The sequence below is a fragment of the Schistocerca nitens genome, chromosome 3, assembly GCF_023898315.1.
Source record: "Schistocerca nitens isolate TAMUIC-IGC-003100 chromosome 3, iqSchNite1.1, whole genome shotgun sequence".
Taxonomy (NCBI): Eukaryota; Metazoa; Arthropoda; class Insecta; order Orthoptera; family Acrididae; genus Schistocerca; species Schistocerca nitens.
This window is the reverse complement of record NC_064616.1, coordinates 756,482,254-756,510,251: the sequence shown is the minus strand read 5'-3', so window position 1 is coordinate 756,510,251 and position 27,998 is coordinate 756,482,254. Positions and strand designations below refer to the sequence as shown.

The window sequence follows — 27,998 nt, the reverse complement described above, 5'->3', positions numbered from 1 at the left end:
GTAGCAGAGGTAAAAGCAACCCAGTCAGCCTTGCTAAGAGCCCATCTGGACAAGAGTCCAGGTGAGTGACGCTGGGGGGAGGGACAGGAAGAGTGGAGAGTGGTCAGTACCACGCAGGTCGTCAGGAGATCTCTAGTGGGTAGACGGGAGAAGGCCAGGACTGCAAACCGAGAGATCAATAGCCGAGAATGTGCCATTTACCACACTGAAATGTGAAGGGGCCCCTGTATTGAGGAGACAAAGGTCGACTTCAGTTAGTAGCGGCTCCACATCTTTACCACGGCCAGTAATCTTGGCTCCACCCCACAAAAGGATAAGATCATTAAAATCACCCAAAAGTAGAAAAGGTGGGGGAGTTGGGAAATAAGTGCAGCCAACAGATAGTGTGGCACATCACTATCTGCAGGAAGGTAGGTGGTAAAGACGGTAATTTCCTGCATTGTACTCACCCAGACAGCCACAGCTTCTAAAGATGTTTGAAGGGCTACAGGGTCGCTACAGACAGAGTTAAGGACGTAGGTACAGACTCGACCTGACTTTCTGCCACAGTCAACACGGTTTTTGTAGTACCCCTGATAGCTACGAAGGGCAGGGGTCAGCATTGCGGGAAACCAGGTTTCATGAAGGGCAACACAGAAAGCACTATGCGACTTAACTGCTGAGGTCATCAGATCCTAGAACTTAGAACTAATTAAACCTAACTAACCTAAGGACATCACACACATCCATGCCCGAGGCAAGATTCGAACCTGCGACCGTAGCGGTCGCTCGGTTCCAGACTGTAGCGCCTAGAACCTCACGGCCAGTTCAGCCGGCGCAGGGGTAACACTTAAGAGTTGTTGTAACTCAGCTGGGAGAAAGAAAAAACCGCCGAAGTTCCAGTGGAGAATGACGCTGGCAGTTATTTGGGATGGCATGAAGAGACTAAGGAGGCATTTTACGCCGCAGGGTCACCTGCCACCACTGGTTGAGTGCTAGTAGCCAGGACAATAGCGTCTGAAGCATTGGCGAGATCCAGGTCCCTGGGGGATCTCCACCTCATCAGACGCAGTACTGGTAGGGAGTGATGGTGTTGCAGCCACCATAGTCTCACATTTCTTAACCGGTTTCTTCTTCATTGGTTTGCCCTCTCGCTGCTCTTTAGGGACTTGCTGGGAGGGCTTCCCTGAGGTAGCATGAGGGACGGAGGAAGAGCGTCAAGTCCTATGACCAACTGCACGGGGTTCCTTCGGTCACTGGCTAGTGCCCACTTTTGCAGTTGTGGAGATCTTGTAAGGGAGAGTTCTGAGGGACCCCTTCCATGCTAGAGGAGCTGGAGGAGGCTGTTGCTTCTCTGGCTGGGGTGTGAGGACCGATGTTCCCGATGTTTGGGGAAGCTTTACACCCAAAGTAGAAGCTTGGAGAGCCATGGAAGAAGAATTGCCCCCAAGCACCAAGGGGGGGGGGGGTGTAATTGGGCAGCCATGAGGGCCCACTGTACAGGGCTTAGACGAGGAGAGTGTCATCGCTAATGAGGAAAACTTCGTCATGGCGGCAGCTTAAGATGATAGCAAGTGAACAGGTTGCAACCTTTCATATTTCAGTTTAGCCTCTCTGTAAGTCATCCTGTCCACAGTCTTGTACTCCATAATTTTCCTCTTCTTTTGGAGTACTGTGCAGTCTGGCGAGCATGGGGAGTGGTGCTCTCCACAGTTGACACAAGTGGAGGAGGTGCACATAGAGCATTCGGATGCAGTGGACGTCCGCTGTCTTGACATGTGGCGCTGGAATGGCATTGGGAAGACATTTTGCCCTAATTTCCATCACTTAAAGCACCACACTGGGTAGGGGCTTAAAGTTTGATGTCACATTGGTAGACCATCACCTTGACCTTCTCAGGTAATGAATCACCCTCAAAGACCAAGATGAAAGCACCAGTAGGAACCCTGTTGTCTTTAGGTTCCCTGTAGACACGCTGTATGAAGTGAATGCCCCGTCAATCTAAATCGGTGCACAGCTCGACGTCGAACTGCAACAGGAGGTTGTGATGAAAAATAATGCCCTGGACCATGTTGAGGCTTTTATAGGCAGTGACCAAACCAGGAATATCAGGCAGCTTGTCACAGGCGAGTAATGCCTGTGATTGGGGTGCGGATGCCATCTGAATCAGGACTGACCCATTGCGCATTTTGGACAGCACTATCACTTCTGCAAACTTATTCTCCGGGTGCTCAACAAAAAATGGAGGCTTTGTATCCAGAAAGGAGTTCCCATCGATTTCCTACACACTAAATAACGAGGCGAATATGGCTCTCTTCTTTCCATAGCCCTATGTTCCTCCCATGGTGTAGCTAGGGATGGGAACAATTTGGGGTCGTATGTCGCAGCATTGTACTCTACCTTCCCTTTCTTAGAGACTGCTTGAGCCTTTCAGTCCCTTGCAAAAGATGACTTTGTTCACTTTATTGCGGGTCATCTGCCCTGATCCACCGCCCCATGGGCGCCACCCAGCCACAGCCAAGGCCACCTAGCGCTATGGCCATTGCCAGGAGACCCGATGCCTCAAGACAATGGGCATCTACTCCTTGGCATACACGGGGAGGATGCAGATCAGATGTCAGTAGTGCAATCCCTGAGTATTCAGGGGACTACGACTAAGAGGGTACATGACGACCCCTCACAATGGACTGGCTACTGTGCTGGATACTGGGTGCTGAGAAATCCAATATTGTCATGGGGGTGAAAGAGGGCAGCGGACTATGGAAGAAGATGATGTACCCTGTAAGGGGTCCTGTCCCAGATAGCTGGACTGGATCCATGACAATAAAGCGTGCAGAAGGTCTAATCATACACTGGATATATGGTTTAACACGCAAGGCATCCTTCCCCAAATGGCCCCCCACTCTGGATAATTTTGAAAGATATGTAGGTCAAACCCTACAAGGGGACCATAAATGATTAGGCTGAAAAGTGGGAGAATCCTTTTAGTCGCCTCTTACGACAATCAGGAATAACTTGGGCCTATTCTAACCCTCGAACCCGAGGGGAGACCTGTCAGCCAGCAGCCACAAGGTGCAGCTCGCTTTGATTTCAAGGTCCAGCAACTGCGGACCAGCAGTCACTGTCCTTTGGTATTCGATACCCAAGAAACCACCTCCGCTCTCTCTCAAGTAGTTACTTGCCGTTGTAACACCAGCACCTCGAATCTATGGACCCCTCTCCCAGTTCCTCTGCCCTCCATTACTTATGAATTGGCTGGAGAAAGACTATGCTGAGCTGCTGCTGAGTGCTAAGAGCATGCTCTACCTCTGTCACAGAACGCCTCCTCACTTTCGAACTCTCTTAATGAAGTCAACTGCCTCATCACCCACGAAGTTTCTTAAGGTACCCAGATAGCAGCACAGGAGCCGTAAATATCAACTTAATACTACATATATTTGCATAAAGTCGGTAAAATAAGATGATTTTATTACGGCGGCCATCTCCCCCTATCTGGCGGGAAGACTGAAAATTTGTTAAAAGGTCTCACCATAACGAAAGAACGTCTGATTGTCACTCCCACTTGTGAATCATATTCCTGGCATTCTCGGCCTTGCTTCCACCCACCTGGTGGCATGTAACTGATATAAAATTGATTGACTAATTAATTAAACTGGTCACGTGAGTCCCATTGCATGATGAGTAATTTTTTCCTGCAGTCGGATTACACTCGCCAGGTTACAATTACAGACGCTTTTGTGAGAGGTCACTTCTCTGGGGGCTTCCCACAATAAAGACAGTCACATCTTCTGGTACCAAAATGGGTGGTAACTGTCGTCAAAGAGCTGAAGATTTCCGAAGGTAATTACATTCTGTCTGTTAGTTGCCTTTTCATGTTGGTTAAAGTAAGTCACTTAGAATTCTGATATACCGCTCCCAAACTAATGCTGAGACCTGTCGGTCTATAGGAACAGATGGGTGTTTCATTGTCTCCCCCCTCGCCCTTCCCCCTTCACCCCCCCCCCCCCCCCCCCCACCTACCACTGCCACCACCGGATCGTGAACCTCCACCCACTTGTCAGGGCGGTACCTCTCACGGCAACAAGTCACACTTTCCATACTACGCAGGTATTAATAGTTCCAGACACTCAAAAGTCGTCCTATCCTTCTCAGAAGGGCTGGGTGCTTAAATATCGCTGGGGTAAATACCAGCATACAATAAATTCCCCAGAATGAGATTTTCACTCAGCAGCGGAGTGCCAACTTCCTGGCAGATTAAAACTGTGTGCCGGACCGAGACTCGAAATCGGGACCTTTGCCTTTCGCGGGCAAGTGCTCTACCAACTGAGCTACCCAAGCACGACTCACGCCCCGTCCTCACAGCTTCACTTCTGCCAGTACCTCGTCTTCTACCTTCCAAACTTAACAGAAGCTCTCCTACGAACCTTGCAGAACTCTTCCTCCCCCCTCTCCCAACCACCCTCTCTCTCTCTCTCTCTCTCTCTCTCTCTCTCTCTCTGTGTGTGTGTGTATCCATCTCTCTTTCTCCCTCCTTGTTATTTTTATAACATCAAAAATGGTTCAAATGGCTCTGAGCACTATGGGACTTAACTTCTTTGGTCATCAGTCCCCTAGAACTTCGAACTACTTACCTAACTAACCTAAGGACATCACACAGATCCATGCCCTTGGCAGGATTCGAACCTGTGACCGTAGTGGTCGCGCGGTTCCAGACTGTAGCGCCTAGAGCCGCTCGGCCACTCCGGCCGGCTTTATAACATCCAATGGAATAAAACTACGAACTATAAAACTTTGGCCGGCCGGGGTGGCCAAGCGGTTAAAGGCGCTACAGTCTGGAACCGCGCGGCAGCTACGGTCGCAGGTTCGAATCCTGCCTCGGGCATGGATGTGTGTGATGTCCTTAGGTTAGTTAGGTTTAAGTAGTTCTAAGTTCTAGGGGACTGATGACCTTAGAAGTTAAGTCCCATAGTGCTCAGAACCATTTTTTTTTTATATAAAACTTTGCTAACGTCACCTGGTGGAGAACTCGAGAAGACCATGCCCCACAGACTGCCAATCAGAATGAAAGGTTCCTGTTTAGTTTCTCACTGAAAGCTGTACACTGCATGGTGTAAGGTAAGCTGCTCCCTCAACACACAGTATGACTGTAATAAAAGGCAGAGGCGGTGTTTCTTATTGACAAAATTATGGAACACATCACAACATAAGTATACTGGAAGGGTTTGTTACGTTTTCAAAGGTACCAAGAGCATTGATTCCTCATATTGATGATGCACATTGCAGCCAGGTATATGATCACTGTTATGGTGTCTAGTTGTTGGTCATCCTGACACCGTAATCTTTGGACACCGCATCTTCCATTTTTATGGCTTACAATGCATAACCACATGTCAAAATAGGGAATATTATGCAGGATGTAAAACCCAAGAGCATGTTTAGTGTGCACCATCAGTTATCAGTCGCACCAGTGGAGGAATGGAAAGATTTTCATACATGCATGGGGTAATGTGGCAGACTCTGCAAGAGAGGCGCTCTGCATCGCGGTGTAGCTTGCTCGCCAGGTTTCGAGAGGGTGCGTTTCTCGATGAGGTATCCCCCTACTTATACCTCCCGAGGAGATCACGAATGTAAAATTAGAGAGATTCGAGCGCGCACGGAGGCTTTCAGACAGTCGTTCTTCCCGCGAACCATATGCGACTGGAACAGAAAAGGGAGGTAATGACAGTGGCACGTAAAGTGCCCTCCGCCACACACCGTTGGGTGGCTTGCGGAGTATAAATGTCGATGTAGATGTAATGTAAGTACCCTCTTTCCTCCGCATTTTTGGCGTGTTTCCGTCAACTTTATGTATTTTACATCAATTTTCTTAGTTTTACCAGGTTTTCCATAATTACCCAATTACTCAATTTCCAAACCACCTCTCTTGTCAACAAAACATTTCATCGTGTTGATCTCATGATGCTATCAGCCAATAAAATCGCAGCATGGGTCTCGGTTTCTGTATCATCGCTAAAACACCCCCTCTTCTACTTTGCGAGTGCTGTATACATGTGGACATACGCAGACCTCTTACACTGCCTACATTACATGACACAAATACCGTTTCTTAGTGTGGGAAATAGCCATCAGAGGAGAGGAGGTGCAAAAACTACGTTCCTTTTCCGAAACACTTGATAAATCCGGTAAGATTTAATTGCGATTGGCCATCTTTCCGTAGATGGATGGGAGTCACAAAGTATTCACGCATTCATAGGATAAAGTCAGAGATTTAACGATCTAGCCAACACCTTTGACGATTACCACCCCAATAAAAGAATCATATCCACAGCAGCACTCTGCCCTCAGCTTCAAAACGAGCAGCCCTTCGTTGAAACTATCGGCTAAAGATCGTGAGCAAAACTCTAGATGGTCTCTCTATGCATCCTGTAACTATTCCTCTGTCTTTAACCAACCCTCCCTGAAACATTGTCTTCGATTTAATTTGGAACTTACCAGAAGTAGGAGAGCATTGTACCCGCTACAATCCACGTCTTGTGAAGAAACAGATCGACATGAGTTCCATGTAATCAGTACATTTAGATATTTTACTTTCAGAAGGAGCATAACATGTGTTCCTAACATGCGCAACCGACCGACACTGGTAGTGTAGACTGGTATTCTCATTCCAATGCCGTCAATGGCATTTTGCGAAGGCTGTAGTGTACCAATCTTACTCATGTCACCCATACAACTGCACACGATCTCCCTAGATGCATGCATGCAGGTTAGGACTCCTTATTGGTATATAGTAGGTACGAGCCTGATACATGTTGTGGTGATATAACAGATGGGTTATGCATGATGGAGCTCCATATGGAAGAACTTGAAAAATTTTACGTAAATAACTTGTGTTATCTAACTGTAGTATTGTTTTAGTGTTTGGATTCCATTCCAAGTAGGTATTGGAAAGAGAGAAAGGATCATAGAACATTAACACACACTCCTAAGGCTGCACAACTCCGCACATAAACATGTTATAATGTTAAAATAGTTTGGTTTCCGATATATTATTTGTGTGGAATGCAACAGTGTTAATATTCCAATGCAGTAAATATACTTCTAACACTTGACATACATTTACCCTACAAGATTTCTGTCCCACTCATTATGGTGAGAAACTACTTCCTTCTACACCAAAAAGAAAAGAAAAACATAGATTCTTTGTGATACGTGTATTATATAGGTTTCCAGAGGTGTATAGCACCGACTGTTGACATACGATTATGGTTCAGAAATTGCGCTATGCTAGCATCAGTTGCATAAAATGATGGTCAGCAACGGAAAATACATGATACAACCACATCTTATTAAGAAATAAATAAATGAAAAACAGCTGTGAAATTACTTTCCATGGTGCACTAACTCCATGAACGGAACACAGTCTTTTCCGCGTACAACAACAGTCAAGCAGTCGTATAGACAGGGATTATAATACCTCACAAACTGACTTAGAATCACTGCAGTTATGAAACTGAAGTCTCGATTTATGAACAAGATGTGGCAGGGAAATGAAGTACTTCGCGTACATCTTAGTTTGTCTAGAGGATGGTGCCGAAATGGTTTTCCATCGATTTGGTAGACATGATTCATCACACATGCGTTGGAAGTCCTTTGCTGACTGTTGTATGGGGATGTTTGCTATTAACAATTGCAGGTAGATAGCGCTCTAGGTCACACCCAGAACACACAGTTGTATACGAGTCGAACGCAGGTTATATAACATAACTAATATAGCCCAAGAGAACAACAGAAAAGAGTAGTTAAATGTGTAGTAACTGACTTGTCACAATATATCCCTCTATCTAGAATGCATCATCAGTTTACCATTAAATCCTACCTTGCTACAACCCTCCCTCAGCCGGTTACTCCATCTACTTTCTTTCATATTTTAACGCAGATCCATGTTAATTTAGAGGGAGATGATTCACTTTTCTAGGAAAGCATCCAAGACACAGTCAACATGCATATATTCATATTACCTCGATTGACATACTGCACAATGATTTTAAAAGCCCTGCAGCAACTGTCCTGTAAGGTATCTGCTAGATGATACCACATGGTTGCGACTGGTAGACAGTACATAGAAACACATGGTGAATACTTTTTTTTGCAGTTTAAAATATTTAAATAGTCTTGCACAGGCTCAAACATGCGATGCATTCTGTAGTTGTATATTTCAGTCCCTGGGCTGGTAAGGCGCTAAGGAGGACATAAAGTTTATCATAATCACATGTCTGGACACTTCATCAAAATCTGTAAGGTCTTTGCTGATAACTCTGGGGCCACAACTGGGCTTGTGATGTGACATACACAGATTTATTACTCTGCATTTGATGGTCATCTACGTTAAAAATCTGTTCCAGCCGCCTAAATACTGTCCACGATCATTTACTGTTTCCCTAGTTCCCTGTGCTTCCATGTCGATTGTTTCTAGCATTCTTCTTCTTATCACATACTCATTCTCATTTACAAGAATTTTCCTGCACAAAGTAGACTCCCTCAAATTTTCCGAATTTGATAGGGGTTGCAACGAGGCAGGATTTAATGGTAGACAGATGATGTAGTCTAGATACAGAGAGATGTTGTGGCAGGTCACTTATCACACATTCAACCATTTTTTTCTATTACCCTCTCGGGTTATAGCAGCTTCTGTGCGACTTGTATGCAATTGTGTGTTATTGGTGTGATTTAGAAGGCTATATATCTGCAACGTTAACATCAAACAACCCCATACAACAGTCAGCAAAGGACTTCCAACGCATATATGATGAATCATGTCTACCAAATCTATTAAAAATCTATTTAGAAACCCTCCTCTAGACAAACGAAGATGTAAGCGAAGTACCCCATTTCCCAGCCACATACTGGACATAAATCGCGTCTTCAGTTTCATAACGGCAGTGATTCTATGTTAGTGACTGGGGTTTGTGAAGTTCTCCAATCCCTGTCTATACATCTGCTTGACAGTTGTTGTATGTGGAAGAGACTGAGCTCTGTTCACAGAGCTAATGCAGCAAGGCACGTAATTTCGCATGTCAAACACTGCTCCGATACATTTGTCTATTTACTCATAAGATGTTGTTTCATGTATTTTCCGTCGCTGACGATCGCTTTATGGGACTGATGCGAGTATAGCATAATTTCTGAACTATAATAGGATGTGAATAGTGGGTGCTATACACCTCCAGAAACCTGTATAGTGCATATATCACAAAGAATCTATTCTTTTTCCCCTTTGGTATAGAAGGCAGTGGTTTTATCACCTTAAAGTTTCTCACGACAGTGAGTGGGATTGAAAACTTGCAGGGTGAAGTATGTCAAGTGTTGTAAATACATTAACTACACTGGCATATTAACAGCATTGAATTCCGCATGACTAATATATTGGAAACCGAACTGCTTTAACATTATAGCATGTTTAATTGCGGAACCGTGTAGCCTTAGGAGTGCGTGTTTATGTTCTACATAATTTCTGTGTTCCCAATACCTTCTTGGTATGGAATCCGAACACTACAACAATATTACAGTTTGGTAGCACATGCGATTTACGTAAAATTTTTCAAATTCTTCCATCTGGAACTCCATCTCCTTCTTCTCAGATGTCTGTTGTATCAGCACCACACTCTCAAATTATGAGACTCCTATCTACTATATACCAATAAGGAGTGCTAACCTCCTCAGCATGCATGCATGCTTCTAGAGAGATAGTCTGTATTTGTATGGGTGACGTGAGTGAGATTGGTACAGAAGAGTCTTCGCAGAATGGCACTTACGATATTGGAATGAGAATACCAGTCTATACTACAAGTGACGGTCGGCTGTGTAAGTTAGGAACACAAGTTATGCTCTTACTGACAGCCAAATATCAAAATGTATTGATTACGTGGAACTCAGCTGTTCCTTCACAAGACGTCGAATACTGCAGGTATAGTGCCCTCCTATTTCTGGTCAGTTCCAAATTAAATCGAAGACAATGTTGCAGGGAGGGAATACTGAGGAATAGTTACAAGATGCATAGAGAGACCTCTAGAGTTTTGCTCATGATCCTTAGCCAATAGGGCTGCTCGTTTTGAAACAGAGCACAGAGTGCTGTTATGGATATGATTCGTTTGTTGGGGTGGTAATCATCAAAGGTGTTGCGAGATCGTTAATCTCTGACTTTATTCTACGAATGCGGGTATACTTTGTGACTCCCATCCATATAGGTAAAGATGACCAATCGTAATTAAATCTTACCGAATTTATCAAGTGTTTCGGCTAAGGAACGTAGTTTTTGCACCTCCTCTCTAGTGATGGCTATTTCCCACACTAAGAAACACTGTTTGTGTGATGTAATATAGGCAATGTAAGGAAAAAAAAAGTGTGTGAATTCCTAAGGGACCAAACTGCTGAGGTCATCGGTCCCTAGTCTTACACACTACTTAAACTAACTTATGCTAAGAATAACACACACACACACACACAGCCGAGGGAGGACTCGAACAATCTGTGACATGGCGCCCTAAAACCACATAGCAACTCCGCGCGGCGCAGTAGAAGTTTGCGATATGTACACATGTATACAGCACTCGCAAATTAATAGAGGGGGTGTTTTAGCGGTGATACAAAAACTGGGAACCAAGCTGCAATGTCATTATCTGATAGCATCATGTCATCGACGCGATGAAACGTTTTGTTGAGGGAGAGGTGCTTTGGAACTTGAGTGATTGGGTAATTATGGAAAACCTCCCCCCCTCCCCCCCCCATGAAACATGGACCTTGCCGCTGGTGGGGAGGCTTGCGTGCCTCAACGATACAGATAGCCGTACCGTAGGTGCAACCACAACGGAAAGGCCAGACAAACGTGTGGTTCCTGAAGAGGGGCAGCAGCCTTTTCAGTAGTTGCAGGGGCAACAGTCTGGATGATTGATCTGGCCTTGTAACACTAACCAAAATGGCCTTGCTGTTCTGGTACTGCGAACGGCTGAAAGCAAGGGGAAACTGCAGCCGTAATTCTTCCCGAGGGCATGCAGCTTTACTGTATGATTAAATGATGATGGCGTCCTCTTGAGTAAAATATTCCGGAGGTAAAATAGTCCCCCATTCGGATCTCCAGGTGGGGACTACTCAAGAGCACGTCGTTATCAGGAGAAAGAAAACTGGCGTTCGACGTATCGGAGCGTGGAATGTCAGATCCCTTAATCGGGCAGCTAGGTTAGAAAATTTAAAAAGGGAATGGATAGGTTAAAGTTAGATATAGTGGGAATTAGTGAAGTTTGGTGGCAGGAGGAACAAGACTTCTGGTCAGGTGAATACAGGGTTATAAGTACAAAATCAAATAGGGGTAATGCAGGAGTAGGTTTAATAATGAATAAAAAATAGGAGTACGGGTAAGCTACTACAAACAGCACAGTGAACGCATTAGTGTGGCCAAGATAGACACGAAGCCCACGCCTACTACAGTAGTACAAGTTTATATGCCAACTAGCTCTGCAGATGACGAAGAAATTGATGAAATGTATGATGAGATAAAATTATCCAGGTAGTGAAAGGAGACGAAAATTTAATAGTCATGGGGGACTGGAATGCGAGAGTAGGAAAAGGGAGAGAAGCAAACATAGTACGTCAATGTGGATTGGGGCTAAGAAATCAAAGAGGAAGCCGCCTGGTAGAATTTTGCACAGAGCATAACTTAATCATAGCTAACATTTGGTTCAAGAATCATAAAAGAAGGTTGTATACATGGAAGAATCCTGGAAATACTAAAAGATATCAGATAGCTTATATAATGGTAAGACAGAGACTTAGGAACCAGGTTTTAAATTGTAAGACATTTCCAGGGGCAGATGTGTACTCTGACCACAATCTATTGGTTATGAACTGTAGATTAAAATTGAAGAAACTGCAAAAAGGTGGGAAATTAAGGAGATGGGACCTGGATAAACTGAAAGAAGCAGAGGTTGTACAGCGTTTCAGGGAGAGCATAAGGGAACAATTGACAGGAATGGGGGAAAGAAATACAGTAGAAGAAGAATGGGTACCTTTGAGGGATGAAATAGTGAAGGCAGAAGAGGATCAAATAGGTAAAAAGACGAGGGTTAGTAGAAACCCTTTGGTAACAGAAGAAATATTGAATTTAATTGATCAAAGGAGAAAATATAAAAATGCAGTAAATGAAGCAGGCAAAAAGGAATACAAACGTCTCAAAAATGAGATCGACAGGAAGTGCAAAATGGCTAAGCAGGGATGGCTGGAGGACAAATGTAAGGATGTAGAGGCTTATCTCACTAGGGGTAAGATAGATACTGACTAAAGGAAAATTAAAGAGACCTTTGGAGAAAGGAGAACCACTTGCATGTATATCAAGAGCTCAGATGGAAACCCAGTTCTAAGCAAAGAAGGGAAAGCAGAAAGGTGGAAGGAGTATATAGAGGGTCTATACAAGGGTGATGTACTTGAGGACAATATTATGGAAATGGAAGAGGATGTAGATGAAGATTAAATGGGAGATATGATACTGCGTGAAGAGTTTGACAGAGCACTCAAGGAACTGAGTCGAAACAAGGCCCCCGGAGTAGACAACATTCCATTAGAACTACTGACAGCCTTGGGAGAGCCAGTCCTGACAAAACTCTACCATCTGGTTTATGAGACAGGCGAAATACCCTCAGACTTCAAGAAGAATATAATAATTCCAATCCCAAAGAAAGCAGGTGTTGACAGATGTGAAAATTACTTAACTATCAGTTTAATAAGTCACAGCTGCAAAATACTAACACGAATTCTTTACAGACGAATGGAAAAACTGATAGAAGCCGACCTCGGGGAAGATCAGTTTGGATTCCGTAGAAATGTTGGAACACGTGAGGCAATACTGACCCTACGACTTATCTTAGAAGAAAGATTAAGGAAAGGCAGACCTACGTTTCTAGCATTTGTAGATTTAGAGAAAGCTTTTGACAATGTTGATTGGAATACTCTCCTTCAAATTCTGAATGTGGCAGGGGTAAAATACAGTGAGCGAAAGGCTATTTACAATTTGTACAGAAAGCAGATGGCAGTTATTAGAGTCGAGGGGTATGAAAGGGAAGCAGTGGTTGGGAAGGGAGTGAGACAGGGTTGTAGCCTATCCCCGATGTTATTCAATCTGTCTATTGAGCAAGCAATAAAGGAAACAAAAGAAAAGTTCGGAGTAGGTATTAAAATCCATGGTGAAGAAATAAAAACTTTGTAATTCTGTCAGAGACAGCAGAGGACTTGGAAGAGCAGTTGAACGGAATGGACGGTGTCTTGAAAGGAGGATATAAGATGAACATCAACAAAAGCAAAACAGGGATAATGGAATGTAGTCGAATTAAGTCGGGTGATTCTGAGGGAATTACATTAGGAAATGAGACACTTAAAGAAGTAAAGGACTTTTGCTATTTGGGGAGCAAAATAACTGATGATGGTCGAAGTAGAGAGGATATAAAATGTAGACTGGCAATGGCAAGGAAAGCGTTTCTGAAGAAGAGAAATTTATTAACATCTAGTATAGATTAAATGTCAGGAAGTCGTTTCTGAAAGTATTTGTATGGAGTGTAGCCATGTATGGAAGTGAAACGTGGACGATAAATAGTTTAGACAAAAAGAGAATAGAAGCTTTTGAAATGTGGTGCTACAGAAGAATGCTGAAGATTAGATGGGTAGATCACATAACTAATGAGGAGGTATTGAATAGAATTGGGGAGAAGGGAGCTTGTGCCACAACTTGACTAGAAGAAGGAATCGGTTGGTAGGACATGTTCTGAGACATCGAGGGATCACCAATTTAGTATTGGAGGGTAGTGTGGAGGGTAAAAATCGTAGAGGGAGACCAAGAGATGAATACACTAAGCAGATTCAGAAGGATGTAGGCTGCAGTAGGTACTGGGAGATGATGAAGCTTGCACAGGATAGAGTAGCATGGAGAGCTGCATCAAACCAGTCTCAGGACTGAAGACCACAACAACAACAACAACATGGAAAACCTGGTAAAATTAAGAATATTTGTGTAAAATACATAAAATTGACGGAAACACGCAAAAAATGCGGTGGAAAGAAGGTACTTAGATGGTCCCACGCTTGTATGAAAATCTTTGCATTCTTCCACTGGTGCGGCTGACAACTGATGGTTGCGGCGGGGTGGGGTCGGTCGTCTGCATTCTATCACTTATCGAAAGTCCACCTACCTCGATATGGTTCTTTGGACATCCCTTTACTCTGTAGTAGCACACACGCGCGAGACAGTGTAAAGCAGCGCTGATGAAACCACTACCTAATCTGTCAGAGAGGTCGCAGTTCGTAGTAATTGACGGAAAGTCATCGAGTAAAACAGAAGTGATTTCTGGCGTTCCTTAAAGTAGTGTTATAGGCCCTCTGCTGTTCCTTATCTGTATAAACGATTTAGGAGACAATCAGAGCAGCCGTCTTCGGTTGTTTGCACATGACGCTGTCGTTTATCAGAAGATCAAAACAAACTGCAAAACGATTTAGAAAAGATATCTGAATTGTGTGAAAAGTGGCAGTTGACCCTAAATAACGAAAAGTGTGAGGTCATCCACATGAGTGCTAAAAGGAACTCGTTAAACTTCGGTTACACGATAAAGCAGTCTAATCTAAAATCCGTAAATTCAACTAAATATCTAGGTATTGCAATTACGAACAACTTAAATTGGAGGAAACACATAGAAAATGTTGTGGGGAAGGCTAACCAAAGACTGTGTTTTATTGGCAGGATAATTAGAAAATGTAACAGACCTACTAAGGAGGCTGCCTACACTACGTTTGTCCGTCCTCTTTTAGAATACTGCTGCGCGATGTGGGATCCTTACCAGATAGGACTGACGGAGTAAATCGAAAAAGTTCAAAGAAAGGTAGCACGTTTTGTATTATCGTGAAATATGGGAGAGAGTGTCACAGAAATGATACAGGATTTCGGCTGGACATCATTAAAAGAAAGGCGTTTCTCGTTGCGACGGAATCTTCTCACGAAAATCCAATCACCAGCTTTCTCCTCCGAATGCAAAAATATTTTGTTGACACCGACCTACATAGGGAGGAACGATCACAACGATGTAATCAGAGCTCGTACGGAAAGATATAGGTCTTCATTCTTTCCGCGCGCTATAGGAGATTGGAATAATAGAGAATTGTGAAGGTGGTTCAAAAATGGTTCAAATGGCTCTGAGCACTATGGGACTTAACATCTATGGTCATCAGTCCCCTAGAACTTAGAACTACTTAAACCTAACTAACCTAAGGACAGCACACAACACCCAGCCATCACGAGGCAGAGAAAATCCCTGACCCCGCCGGGAATCGAACCCGGGAACCCGGGCGTGGGAAGCGAGAACGCTACCGCACGACCACGAGGTGGTTCGATGAATCCTCTGCCAGGCACTTAAATGTGATTTGTAGAGTATCCATATAGATGTAGATGTATAAGTTACATTGATATCCGACTATGTTGTCTGGGTGCTTAATTTTTTGTCAATGAGTGTATTTTAAAATACACACACCTAAAAAAGTTTTGCATCATGCGAGTTCCCAGAACTCCTGAACATAGATGTTGACTGTGGATATTGTATCACAGACACAGTTTCTTTGACTGTTCAGAGCTGTCGCTAAACCCACCCAAAGATGTAAACAACTATGCATAAGCAGCGCCTATTAGACGGAGGGGATCCGACAGCCCATCAGTTCCAGTCATTTCACCAGGGAGGAGGTACACGGCTCGTGTTGCCTGCAGTTCAACCATGCCTAGACTTTCAATTCCGCGGTTTTATCGCGTCCGCATTGTTACTTTGTGCTAGGAAGGGATCTCACCCAGGGAAGTGTCCAGGCGTCTCGGAGTGAATCAAGGAGATAAAGATACAGAGAGACAGGAGCTGTCGATGACATCCCTCGCTCAGGCCGCCCTAGGGCTACTACTGCAGTGGATGGCCGCTACCTACGGTTTATGGCTCGGAGGAACCCTGACAGCAACGCCACTATGATGAATAATGCTGTTCGTGCAGTCCCATGACGTCGTGTTACGACTCAAACTGTGCTCAACAGGCTGCATGATGCGCAGTTTCACTCCCGGCGTCCATGGCGAGGTCCATCTTTTTAACTACGACAACCACGACACTATGCAGCGCGGTACAGATGGGCCCAACAACATGCCGAATGGACCGCTCACGATTGGCATCACGTTCTTTTCACCGATGAGTGTCGCATATGCCTTCAACCAGACAATCGTCGAAGACGTGTTTGGAGGCAACTCGGTCAGGCTGAACGCCTTAGACACACTGTCCAGCGAGTGCAGCAAGGTGGAGCTTCCCTGCCTTTTTGGAGTGGCGTTACGTGGGGCCGACGTACGCCGCTGGTGGCCATGGAAGCCGCCGTAACGGCTGTACGATACGTGAATGCCATCCTCCGATCTATAGCGCAACCATATCGGCAGCATATTGGCGAGGCACTCGTCTTCATAGACGACAATTCGTGCCCCCACCTTGCACATCTTGTGAATGACTTCCTTCAGGATAACGACATCGCTCGACTAGAGTGGCCAGCAAATTTTCCAGAAACGAACCCTATCGAACATGCCTGGGATAGTTTGAAAAGGGTTGCTTATGGACGACGTGACCCACCAACCACTTTGAGGGATCAACGCCGAATGGCCGTTGAGGAGTGGGACAATCTGGACCAAGAGTGCCTTGATGAACTTGTGGATAGTATGCCACGACGAATACAGGCATGTATCAATGAAGAGGACGTGCAACATGCAATGTGTGGTTTTCAGGAGCAATAAAAAGGGCAGACATGATGTTTATGTTGATCTCTATTCCAATTTTCTGTAGAGGTTCCCGAACTCTCTGAACCAAGATGATGCAAAACTTTTTTTGATGTGTGTAAGAAAATCTGATGTGAGGGGCTTCATGTTATCTGTGTTCAAAATATACAGAGAATCGGAGCTAGAACCGGTTGAAGAGTGCCATAGGATCTCAAGCTGAAACTGTGGTTTCTTTTTACAGGACATGGCAACCACTGGGAGCACCGCAGAGCTGGTGGGGGATGGTCATAGGCTTGACGACTCGCATTCACTACCGGTAAGCATCAGCTGTTTCCCACGCCTCGTTTAATAATAAGTTGCCACTTATGAAGCAGCAGTAAAAGTAATGACATGCAACCAGAGCTATTGTTATTATTGAGTTTATCTCAACGGTCTTAAAAATAAGGTAAGTCCTTTTACTGCGCGGTAAACGATCATCTCCAGATTTTTTCATGTGATGACTTTTAGTAGAAACGCTGGAACGGCTAGCAAGGTTCTTTAGGTGCGGCGGGGATGGAATAATTATGAAAAAAATATCTCTTAGTCTCCAAATAATAGTTACAAGCAAGCGCAATTCTAGGCCACTTTAATTTCGGGAAAAAGAAACATAGTATCGTATTCGATAAATTAATTCACAGATTTATGGCGACATCTCGATGTATAGCAGAAACTATATTTCGGGAAACGACCACATTGTCAGCAGTAACTTGGCTGGCGTACTCTTTAGGGAAGCGTTGGAAACCTACATTAGACGGACGAGACAGGAACTTGACACCAGCTTCTCTTGAATACTTGTCCACTGTATTAACAACCAATCTTACCTCTCGTGAGATATCACTGCAGCACGATTCTGGTCTTGTGGTATGGAGTGTTGTTCTGCTGAGAAAAGTTTGATCCGTTGGTAAATGTTTCGAGGCTTTTGTTATCCGTTTTGGTTGCACTGGAGTGTATGAAAACTACAGAGCTCATTAAGAAATTATCATCTTCAGATAACTGTTCTGCTTTGTTATAGCAGTGCGTCCCATGACATTCACTGAACATAGCACCTCACACTGAAACGCACTATGTTCAGTCAGCACGTTGAGACGCGATACTGTAGCAAAGGATAATAGTTATCTGAAGATGATAGTTATTTCTTATCCGAACTTGTAATTTTTGCATGTAGTTGTGCTATCAAGACGAATAACAAAAGCCTCGCTCACAAATGACCACTGTCTAGTCCAATGCGGCTGTGTCATGGTTCACGAAAAATGCAATTTCATTTGCGGTAAACAATAGTACTGAAGTATTCCATAGCTTTTGTAATGCCTCTTGTAACAAGCAGTTCCATACATGTCCAGATGAATATTCGCTACGGCTTTACATCACAACAACTGTCCTATCTACATCCTCTGTTCTCCGGAAAGCCTAAGGATCTCAGTCGATCGTAAACAGTACAAAACGTCTAACATCATTCATCTGTACAGGAAAGTAGTTTCAGTTGATCAATGATTCAAACGTAATTTCCCCCGTCGCCACTGCAGTCTCATCCAGTGTTGTGGCTGGTACCCACAAAAGAGTCGTCTGTTGCGGAACTCCATTTAAATCAATGTATGCTGAAGGGTGTGCTTCGAAACACGGATGCTTTTCGTAGAAGTTCGCTCCTTTAAGCTGCAGACGGCTGTCAAAAGTGCCTTAGAGGGCGAGTGAGCCTCTGACTCCCACGTACGTAGTTGGATGAGACTTAGATGACCAAGGCCTGGTCTTGTAGGCCCTGCCAGTGGATTCGTTGTCAATTCGTCAATTTCCAGTAGATATTAACGACAGCAGGCGAGCCTCCACCATGTCTGTGATATTCTTCTCAGACGCTGGTCATTACAAACTGCCTTTTGTACAAGCTGCTTAAACCCATTTGATTTCTCCACGCTGTGCAGATGTTCTCGCTGAACAAGGCGGGCTCATTACCTTGGTAGAGTGGTCTTCAAATTACCCTCTCTGATCTCTGTATACGAGGTCTGGTCAGAAGATAAACAAACATTTTTAGTTGCGTGTCAACGGAGATATTTAGTGATATGCGACTGGTAGCACTGACCTCTGCAGTACCTACATCTACATCAATACCTCCTTTGTAACCGTGTGTTTTTGTAGTGTTGATATCTCATTTCTTTTTCGAGATACTGTTATTTGAGTGCAACGTGTTTGAGTGATAGTGACGATATTTGAAATGTGCGATTTTCTGGAACAACGATGCAACGTAAAATTTTGCATTAAATTAGAGAAAACTTCTATAGAAGCGTTTCAACGTTTGAAACAAGATTACCGAATGACGATCTGGGTCATTCTCAATGTTAAAAATGATTTCACGATTTAAATGTGGTCGTCTGTCAATTGAAGATAATAGTCGACCAGGAACGTCTTCCACTTCAGTTGACTCACACGTCCAGAAAAGGTGAAATAGTGAACCGTGTGCACTATCAAAGGGTTTTGCAACAGTTACGTAAAAAAAGTCCGCAAAAAGAGACAAAAGTTATGGCGAGACAACTCATGGTTTCTGGACCACGACTATGTGGTTGTGCCAAAAATCAGATGACTTTCCTCCTGCAGCCTCCTTACTCTCCAGAACTGGCTCCTTGCGATTTCTTCTCAGCTCCGAAATTAAAATCAGCGTTGAAAGAATGCCATTTTCATAGTACTGATCACATTAAAGCAAATTCATCACAGACGTTAAAGTCATCACAAATGAATCTATGAAGGATTGTTTCGCGAAATGAAAACATCAATGGGGAAAGTGTCTGAATAGGGGAGGGGAGTACTGTAAAGGGGACAAGTATCAATAATTTGTAAAATTGTTAATAATTTTTTTTACAATTAAGTTCGGTAATTTTCTGATCAAACCTTGTGTAAATGTTTTTGCCGGTAATTGTGGTAGTTCTTTGAGGTTGTTCCCAGAGGTTACATGATTTTAACCAGTGGTGATCTCCCAAACTAAATGTTATATAATTAAGGAAGAATGCTAAAAGTTTGTGCTTATGGCAGAAACTGATAGCAGTCTCCAAACACAGACCGTTGCATATGAAGTCCCTTCTGTAGTTGAAAAATGGCATCAGCTGTAAGTTTCAAGAGTCAATCAAATAGGTCAACTGTCTTAGTGTAGCATTCAAAGGCCTATAAGACGAATCCTCCCTGAAAACGTTACAAGGGGAAGACATAGTTTTAACGTTGGATTTCATTGAGAAGATACTGGGTTATCTGCAGTTGGAGATACTAAGGAGTCAATCATGCAGCCCTCCCCTGTCAAGGATCAATTTAAAGTCAGAATGAACGGAAAGTGGAAAAAAATAGAAAAAACTGCTGATTTATAATTAGTTTGTTTGGTCGGCAAAAGAGTGTTTCTAAAACGCTGAACAAGCTCTATTAGGAGGTCACACAGAAGAGCTACTTTCAATATTCTGATTACCATACCAGTCTTCACAGAGGATTTTAGAACACATTACTCTTGGTTATGTTCGTATAGGTTAACAGCGCACTAAATATGAAATGGATCATGCGACAGGTCGATCTGTGACATAACTATTACAATGTGTAGTAAAACTGATTCTTTGGGAACTTGCAAACTGGTCGTTGGAGCCATGTACGGCCATTGAGAGTAGTTCTTGGTTGCCGACTGTGAAGAGGTGACCATACGGCTCCTAAATATTTTCCTGAAATTATCTAAAGCTACGCTGTAATTAAAATTATGGAAATGAAATATCGTTGCTGAATTGACTTAAGATGACACTTCGCAAATCAGTCTTCAATAAGACGAAATTGGATTGCGAGGAGGCGGTTCAGTAATGTTACCAAACTCGTCTTAACAACTGACAAATTTCAAGTTAATTTGCAACCCAATCAAATTTGCAACTAATGTTGGCATTATTATGCAGAAGTTACTTCCAAATTCCAAGTCTTGAACAACGTGGAAAAATGTTTAATTTCCAGAATAACCTCACAAAAGTAACTCGAAGTTTATACACGATAGTTCACACTGTGTCAAACGCAAGTCCACGAATTGTAACTCGCGCCAAATTCAATGGGTCGCAAGCCTCTACTCAGAAATTTACGAATTATGGAAGTCACACTTCGCGAAATATATCTGTCACTGCACTCTAGAAACAGGATTTTCTCCAAGTCCAACAAATGTCTGTGACTTTAGTGCTGCCCAGAACGACAGCCTGTTTCTCATAACACTGCCCTGCCCTGTCTTGTCAAACTCCACACAATCCTTGCATTGGTGTTATCCCCACTATTGTATCTGGGCACAGCGTACTCAGATTACACCAGCAAGAAATATATTGTACAACATTTAAACTACACGAACTAAATTAATCTAAATACATCAGTGTGATATCACTGATGCACTGGACAAAATGGTACCTATGACGTAATTCTTTTCATATCGGATACTACAGGGTTGCCCATTGATCGTGACCAGGCCAAATATCTCACGAAATAAGCGTCAAAAGAAAAAACTACAAAGAACGAAACTTATCTAGCTTGAAGGGGGAAACCAGATGGTGCTATGGTTGGCCCGCTAGATGGCGATGCCATGGGTCAAACGGATATCAACTGCGTTTTTTAAAATAGGAACCCCCATTTTTATTATATATGGCTCACAATTTTAGACGAACAGTTGGTAACAGGTAGGTTTTTTAAATTAAAATACAGAACGTAGGTACGTTTGAACATTTATTTCGGTTGTCCCAATGTGATACATGCACCTTTGTGAACTTATCATTTCTGAGAACGCATGCTGTTATAGAGTGATTACCTGTAAATACCACGTTAATGCAACAAATGCTCTTCTATAAGTCCCTCCAGATCCTTGAGCGTCATGCACTCCGCTTCGCCTTCCGTATATGCCTCCCGTCCGCCACGCGGATCCTCTATAATCTCATTCCTTTCCCCCATCTGCTCCTATTCCTCGAACATATCCGCATCCTCTACACCTCCCGCCGTCTTGAACACCCTCATCCCCTGGTTGCTCCTCTCCTCTCCGATCCCCGCCCCCTGCCACGTCTTCACCGTTGTGTCCCCCCTACTCTCCATCTCTACACCGTACATCTCCTTTCCCAAAGTGGCTTCCATCAACTCCCCCTCCCGGATGATGCCCTCTCTCCCTCCATTTATCCCTCCTCTCAACTCTGATCCTCACTCCCCCTCCTTTCCTCTGTCCTTTCCCTGGGCTCCCTCTTCCCCCCTTCCGTCCTGTTTTCTCCCCACTACACCTCTCCCTACCTCCCTTGTCCCCCCTCCCTGAGTCCTTTTGTATTCCCCTCCTCTGCCTACCCCACTACCTGTCGCGTCTGCCCAGCGCCCCCCACCCCTCTTATGGGTCCTCATCCTCCATCAGCTCCTTTCCCAGCTCCCCCCCTTTTTTATTTTCCCATCATCTGTCCAGTTTCCCCCCACCTGCTCTCGGCTGTGGTCTGTCACATTTGACAACGTTTTAGTGCAGTGTTCCAGTGACTGTTCAGTATTGTTCGTCTTTCTTGTGTTGCGAACAGAAACCATGCTGTAGCTGGGTGTGAATTTTATGTCTTTTGCGAACAGAAACCAGACTGTCGCCGTGTTTTTTTAATTATCTGTCTATTGTTTTACCTGTCTGCTTTGTATGTATTTTCTTAGCGTCATCATCCCTCTGTTCTTTGTTTTAAGTTACACGATTTCTTTTCGCCATGTTACTCTTTAAGTCTCCGATTTTATCGCCTTTTTTATTATTTATCCTCTTCATCTTTCTAACAAAGTCTGTAGGCTGAAGAGCGGCATACTAAGCTGCTGCCAGCCCGCCCCCTTCGGGGGGAATTGAAATTCAATAAAGGAAAAAAAAAAATCAAATGCTCAAAATGATGTCCGTCAACCTGAATGTATTTGGCAATACGTGTAACGACATTGCTCTCAACAGCGAGTAGTTCGCCTTCCGTAATGTTCGCAGATGCATTGACAATGCGCTGTCGCATGTTGTCAGGCGTTGTCGGAGGATCACGATAGCAAATATCCTTCAATTTTCCCCACAGAAAAAAAATCCGGGGACATCAGATCTGGTAAACGTGCGGGCCATGGTATGGTGCTTGGACGACCAATCCACCTGTCATGAAATATGCTGTTCTACCGCACGCGAGCTATGTGCCGGACATCCATCATGTTGGAAGTACATCGCCATTCTGTCATGCAGTGAAACATCTTGTAGTAATGTCGGTTGAGCATTACGTAGGAAATCAGCACACATTGCACCATTTAGATTGCCATCGATAAAATGGGGGCCAGTATCCTTCCTCCCATAATGTCGCACCATACATTAACCCGCCAAGGTCGCTGATGTTCCACTTGTCGCAGCCATCGTGGAATTTCTGTTGGCCAATAGTGCATATTATGCCAGTTTACGTTTACCGCTGTTGGTGAATGACGCTTCGTAGCTAAATAGAACGCGTGCAAAAAATCTGTCATCGTCCCGTAATTTCTCTTGTACCCAGTAGCAGAACTGTACACGACGTTCAAAGTCGTCGCCATACAATTCCTGGTGCATAGAAATATGGTACGGGTGCAATCGATGTTGATGTAGCATTCTCAACACCGACGTTTTTTAAGATTCCCGATTCTCGCGCAATTTGTCTGCTACTGATGTGCAGATTAGCCGCGACAGCAGCTAAGACACCTACTTGGGCATCATCATTTGTTGCAGGTCGTGGTTGACGTTTCACATGTGATTGAACACTTCCTGTTTCCTTAAATAACGTAACTATCCGGCGAACGGTCCGGACACTTGGATGATGTCGTCCAGGATACCGAGCAGCAGTCATAGCGCACGCCCGTTGAGTATTTTGATCACAATAGCCATACATCAACACGATATCGACCATTTCCGCAATTGGTAAACGGTCCATTTTAACACAGATAATGTATCACGAAGCAAATACCGTCCGCACTGGCGGAATGTTAAGTGATACCACGTGCTTATACGTTTGTGAGTATTACAGCGCCATCTATCACAAAGCGAAAAAAAGGTGTCCATCTAAAACATTCATATTTCTTTTCGTACTACACGAATACGTAATAAAAAATGGGGGTTCCTATTTTAAAAAACGCAGTTGATATCCGTTTTACCTATGCCAGCGCAATCTAGCGGGCCAACCATAGCGCCATCTGGTTTCCCCCTTCAAGCTAGACAAGTTTCGTTCTTTGTAGTTTTTTCGTTTGACACTTATTTTGTGAGATATTTGGCCCGGTCACGATCAATGGACCACCCTGTATGGTGCATAGTTGTTTGCTAGTTCTAATTTAGCATGAATCTTTTGTAGAGTAAAATAAGTTAATAGTAGACTGCCATATGAATTTATTTTAAATCAACTGCAGATTCCGAAAGATTTTTTTTTTTGACATCTTCAGAGATGTTCAGAATTTAACTACCTCACACTGTTTGCCCCTAATTAAGATACTTATTATCCAAAGTTTCCAGAGTCAGTAATAATAGCAATAGAACATAGAACTAAAACTTTAATGTTATTACTATTTACTGCTCGTACACAATCTATTTCACTTTTTGTGTAGCTATTTTTAATTATTACTAGCGAACCCAAAATGATTCGCAGTTGCTAAATATGTGTGGGAATTGGATATACGTTCTAATCTCCTTCTCCTCCTTCTGTCCAAATCCTCCTCCTCTCTCCCTCCTCCTCCCTCTATCACTCCATCTCCCTCTTCTCTCTCCTCCATTTCTTCCATTCCCCCTCTCTATGTCTATCTCATCCTGTCCCCTTATCCTGTCCATCTACTACTTACTCCCGCTCTTTCTGACCTTAAGCCTCGTTTATTGTTACTGCAAATTGAGATTCCATAGCAGTATTCCAATGATAAGCTAATAAGCCATGAATAAAAATGTTCTGTTCTCCGTGAAAACCGTCGTGAGGGAGAAACCAAAACAACACATTGTTGTATACGGTACACAATTTTTGTTTAAAAATTGTATAATGAGGAGGATTATGTATGGGAGAAACAGTTTTTCTAATGTTTTAAATGCCCTACTATGGTAGTTAAAACGGAATGCGAGAAAAAAAACAAAACCGCACATATTCAAAATAGAGCAAAGTACAGCCTTTTATTTCTTACAGTCGGTTGAACAGGCGACCTGTACATTGTTGTTTAAAAAATATGTATCGCCTTTGTCCACATGAATGTTTGTTAGTCTCCTGTAAAAATTTAAAATACCGTACATTAGTCAAGAAGTTTTCGAGGTTTTTGCTATCAACGTTTCCCTATTATATATTATGTGTAAATTGATATATTATATGTATTAAGAGTATATATTCTGTGCCCATCCGAACGTTTATTCGAGTAGCGTGTAAGAATTTGAAGTAAATATGTCAAGAAATTTTCGAGATTTTTCGTAACGTTTCCCCTTCATACGTAACCTATGCCCATCCGAATGTTCATTAGAGTATCATGTAAAAATATGAAGTAATCGTTAAAGAAATTTTCGATGTTTTTGGCTACATCGTTCCCACTTTATAAATTAAACATGTACACTGCTGGCCACCGTAAATGCAACACCAAGAAAGACAAGAGGTAGCGCAACAAAATTTATTTTGTAGATAACATGTTGACCAAGTATCAAATGATTACGTTTACAGACGTCTGTGACATGTGGTTCCTGCCAGAATCAGTAGCCAGAGTAGCCGCCATTGTTGGAGATCACCGCTGCCACACGTCTCGGCATTGAGTCAAAGAGACGTTGGATGTGTCCCTGGGGTACAGTAGCCCAAGCAGCTTCCACACGTTGCCAAAGATCATCTCGTGTGGCAGCTGGGGATGTAATCTGGGTCACTCGTTGAGCAACCATGGACCACATGCTTTCTATCGGCGAAAGATCCGGAGAGCGAGCCGGCCAGGGAAGCAATTCAATCTGGTTATTGACGAAGAACCTTTGGACAATGCGTGTCACGTGAGGTCGCGCATTATCCTGTTGAAATATGGCTGTGGCCGAGCCCTGAAGGTAAGGAAGGACAACTGGCTCCAGCACCTCGGATATGTAACGCCGGCTATTTAAAGTACCGGCAATGCGTACTAGAGGCGTGCGAGAGTAATATCCAATACCGTCCCATACCATAATACCCGGTGCAAGACCAGTGTGGCGGTGCATAATGCAGCTGTCCAGCATCCTCTCTCCACGGTGTCTCCACACTCGAATCCGACCATCGTGGTGCTGCAGACAGAAGCGTGCCTCGTCAGTAAAGACAACGTCATTCCATTCTGCCGTCCACATCCGTCTGTCATCACACCATTGGCGACGGAGACGTCTGTGGTTCTGCGTCAATGGTAGACGAAGCAATGGACGTCTTGCGGACAGACCACTCTGCTGTAAACGACGGCGAATGGTACGCGCAGACACTGGATGATGTGTTACAGACGCAATGTGCTGTGGTTCGGGATGTCACTGAGCGATCCGTCACTGCCATGCGCACAATTTGCCTATCAGCACGTGCAGTGGTGCACCGAGGTGAATGCGATCGACCACGTCGGTCCGTCGTACCCTCCTGCATCCAACGGTCACATATCCGCATTACAGTTGTTTGGTTTCGTCCAACACGACTAGCGATTTCTCTGTATGATAATCCACAATCTCGGTAAGCCACTATCCTTCCTCTGTCGAACTCGGATACTTGATCAAACGATGTTCGCTGTTGTCTACGAGGCATAACTGATCGTCTTGTGAAACAACCACAAGGTAAACACACGTGCCGAACGTACACTCGTCGAAATCGCCAAGCCTTAAATGGCGCTAAGAGGTGGCGCCACAGGCGCGCGTGATGTGCGTCTGCGCTGAAATTCTAATCAGTTGCATATCTCATCGCTGCAAACCCATGGTGTAAATTTCACTTGATTCGGATGCTTCCTTCAGGGTGTTGCATTTACGGTGGCCAGCAGTGTATTTAGACGGTATAAAGTGGTGCTACAGTAGGTATATAAAAACACGGGCGTATTCGAACACAACGTAGTGTCATATTTTCATAGCAGCCGGTGAAGAACTTTCAGAGATTTAAGCTTTTTAACAAACGACGAGCATTTACATTTTTATTTATATAGCTAAACTAATGACTAAACATCATAAGTAATGCGTTAACTGTTTAAGATGGCGGGTATGCGTACACCATTTGATAGTGATTGAGAAGCACGATCCATTGACACCTTCCTCGTCACTAATTGTTTGTTTCAAAACAAGACTAGCTTTCAACATGTTCGGCATATCAATAACCGTTTATGCCAGAAGTACGTACTTGAAATTTACCTACCGCTGGTGTACTTGGTTTTACCGCAGCTCCACTGGTACTGGTTGTTTTACTAAAACAAATTCTGGGTATTGCGATTTTCCGCCGTTTTGATTGTTCAATATGAGGCTACATTACTTCGCTTTCGCTTAGCACTGAGCCCACGAAATCCCATTGTTATCACGCCACCACCTCTATGCCTGTTCTGTTCAGCTGGCTCTGTGCCTCTGTATACAGGGTGAAGGTGAAGAACCTGATAATAAGGTCGGAACAAGTTAGATGACGTCGAATCCAGCAACATTTTCCAAATAACCACAGACCAGAAATGCACCCTTGCGGAGAAATTTCCACAAAACTACAGACAGTCAGCGACAAGCGCACGGAAATTTGTACATTTAAACGAACTTGCCTCAGACAATACTTTTTATACTAAAGAGGGCAGTAAATATTTGTGTGACTAGGGCCTCCCGTCGGGTAGACCGTTCGCCAGGTGCAAGTCTTTGGATTTCACGCCACTTCGGAGACTTGCGCGTCGAGGAGGATGAAATGATGATAATTAGGGCAATACAACACCCAGTCCCTGATCGGAGAAAATCTCCGACCCAGCCGGGAATCGAACTCGGGCCCTTAGGATTGACATTCTGTCACGCTGACCACTTTCTTTCCCGTTTTGTTCGTTGTTGACCGTTGTGTTTGGTCATTGTGGACGTCGCATGACACCCATTCAAGTTCGTTGTTGAGCCTTTCACTCAGTTTTTTATTACAGAGTCCAACCAGCTCTCTGACCGAACACGCTGAGCTACCGTCCCCGCAGTGTTTTTTTTTTTTTTTTAATGAAATTAGATGATGATGTTTGGAATGTGGGGCCACTCAGCTACCGATGGTGGACA

The 27,998-nt window shown here is 43.8% G+C and overlaps 1 protein-coding gene across 1 annotated transcript in view; it reads left to right on the top strand.

The window, feature by feature from the left end:
* Positions 1-27,998, top strand: part of LOC126248752 (solute carrier family 28 member 3-like) — a 464,899-nt gene that overhangs the window by 276,460 nt on the left and 160,441 nt on the right. Inside the window, exon 4 of the mRNA XM_049950094.1 lies at positions 17,034-17,108. Coding sequence (XP_049806051.1) covers positions 17,034-17,108 — 75 coding nt within the window. The remainder of the gene's footprint in view (positions 1-17,033; positions 17,109-27,998) is intronic.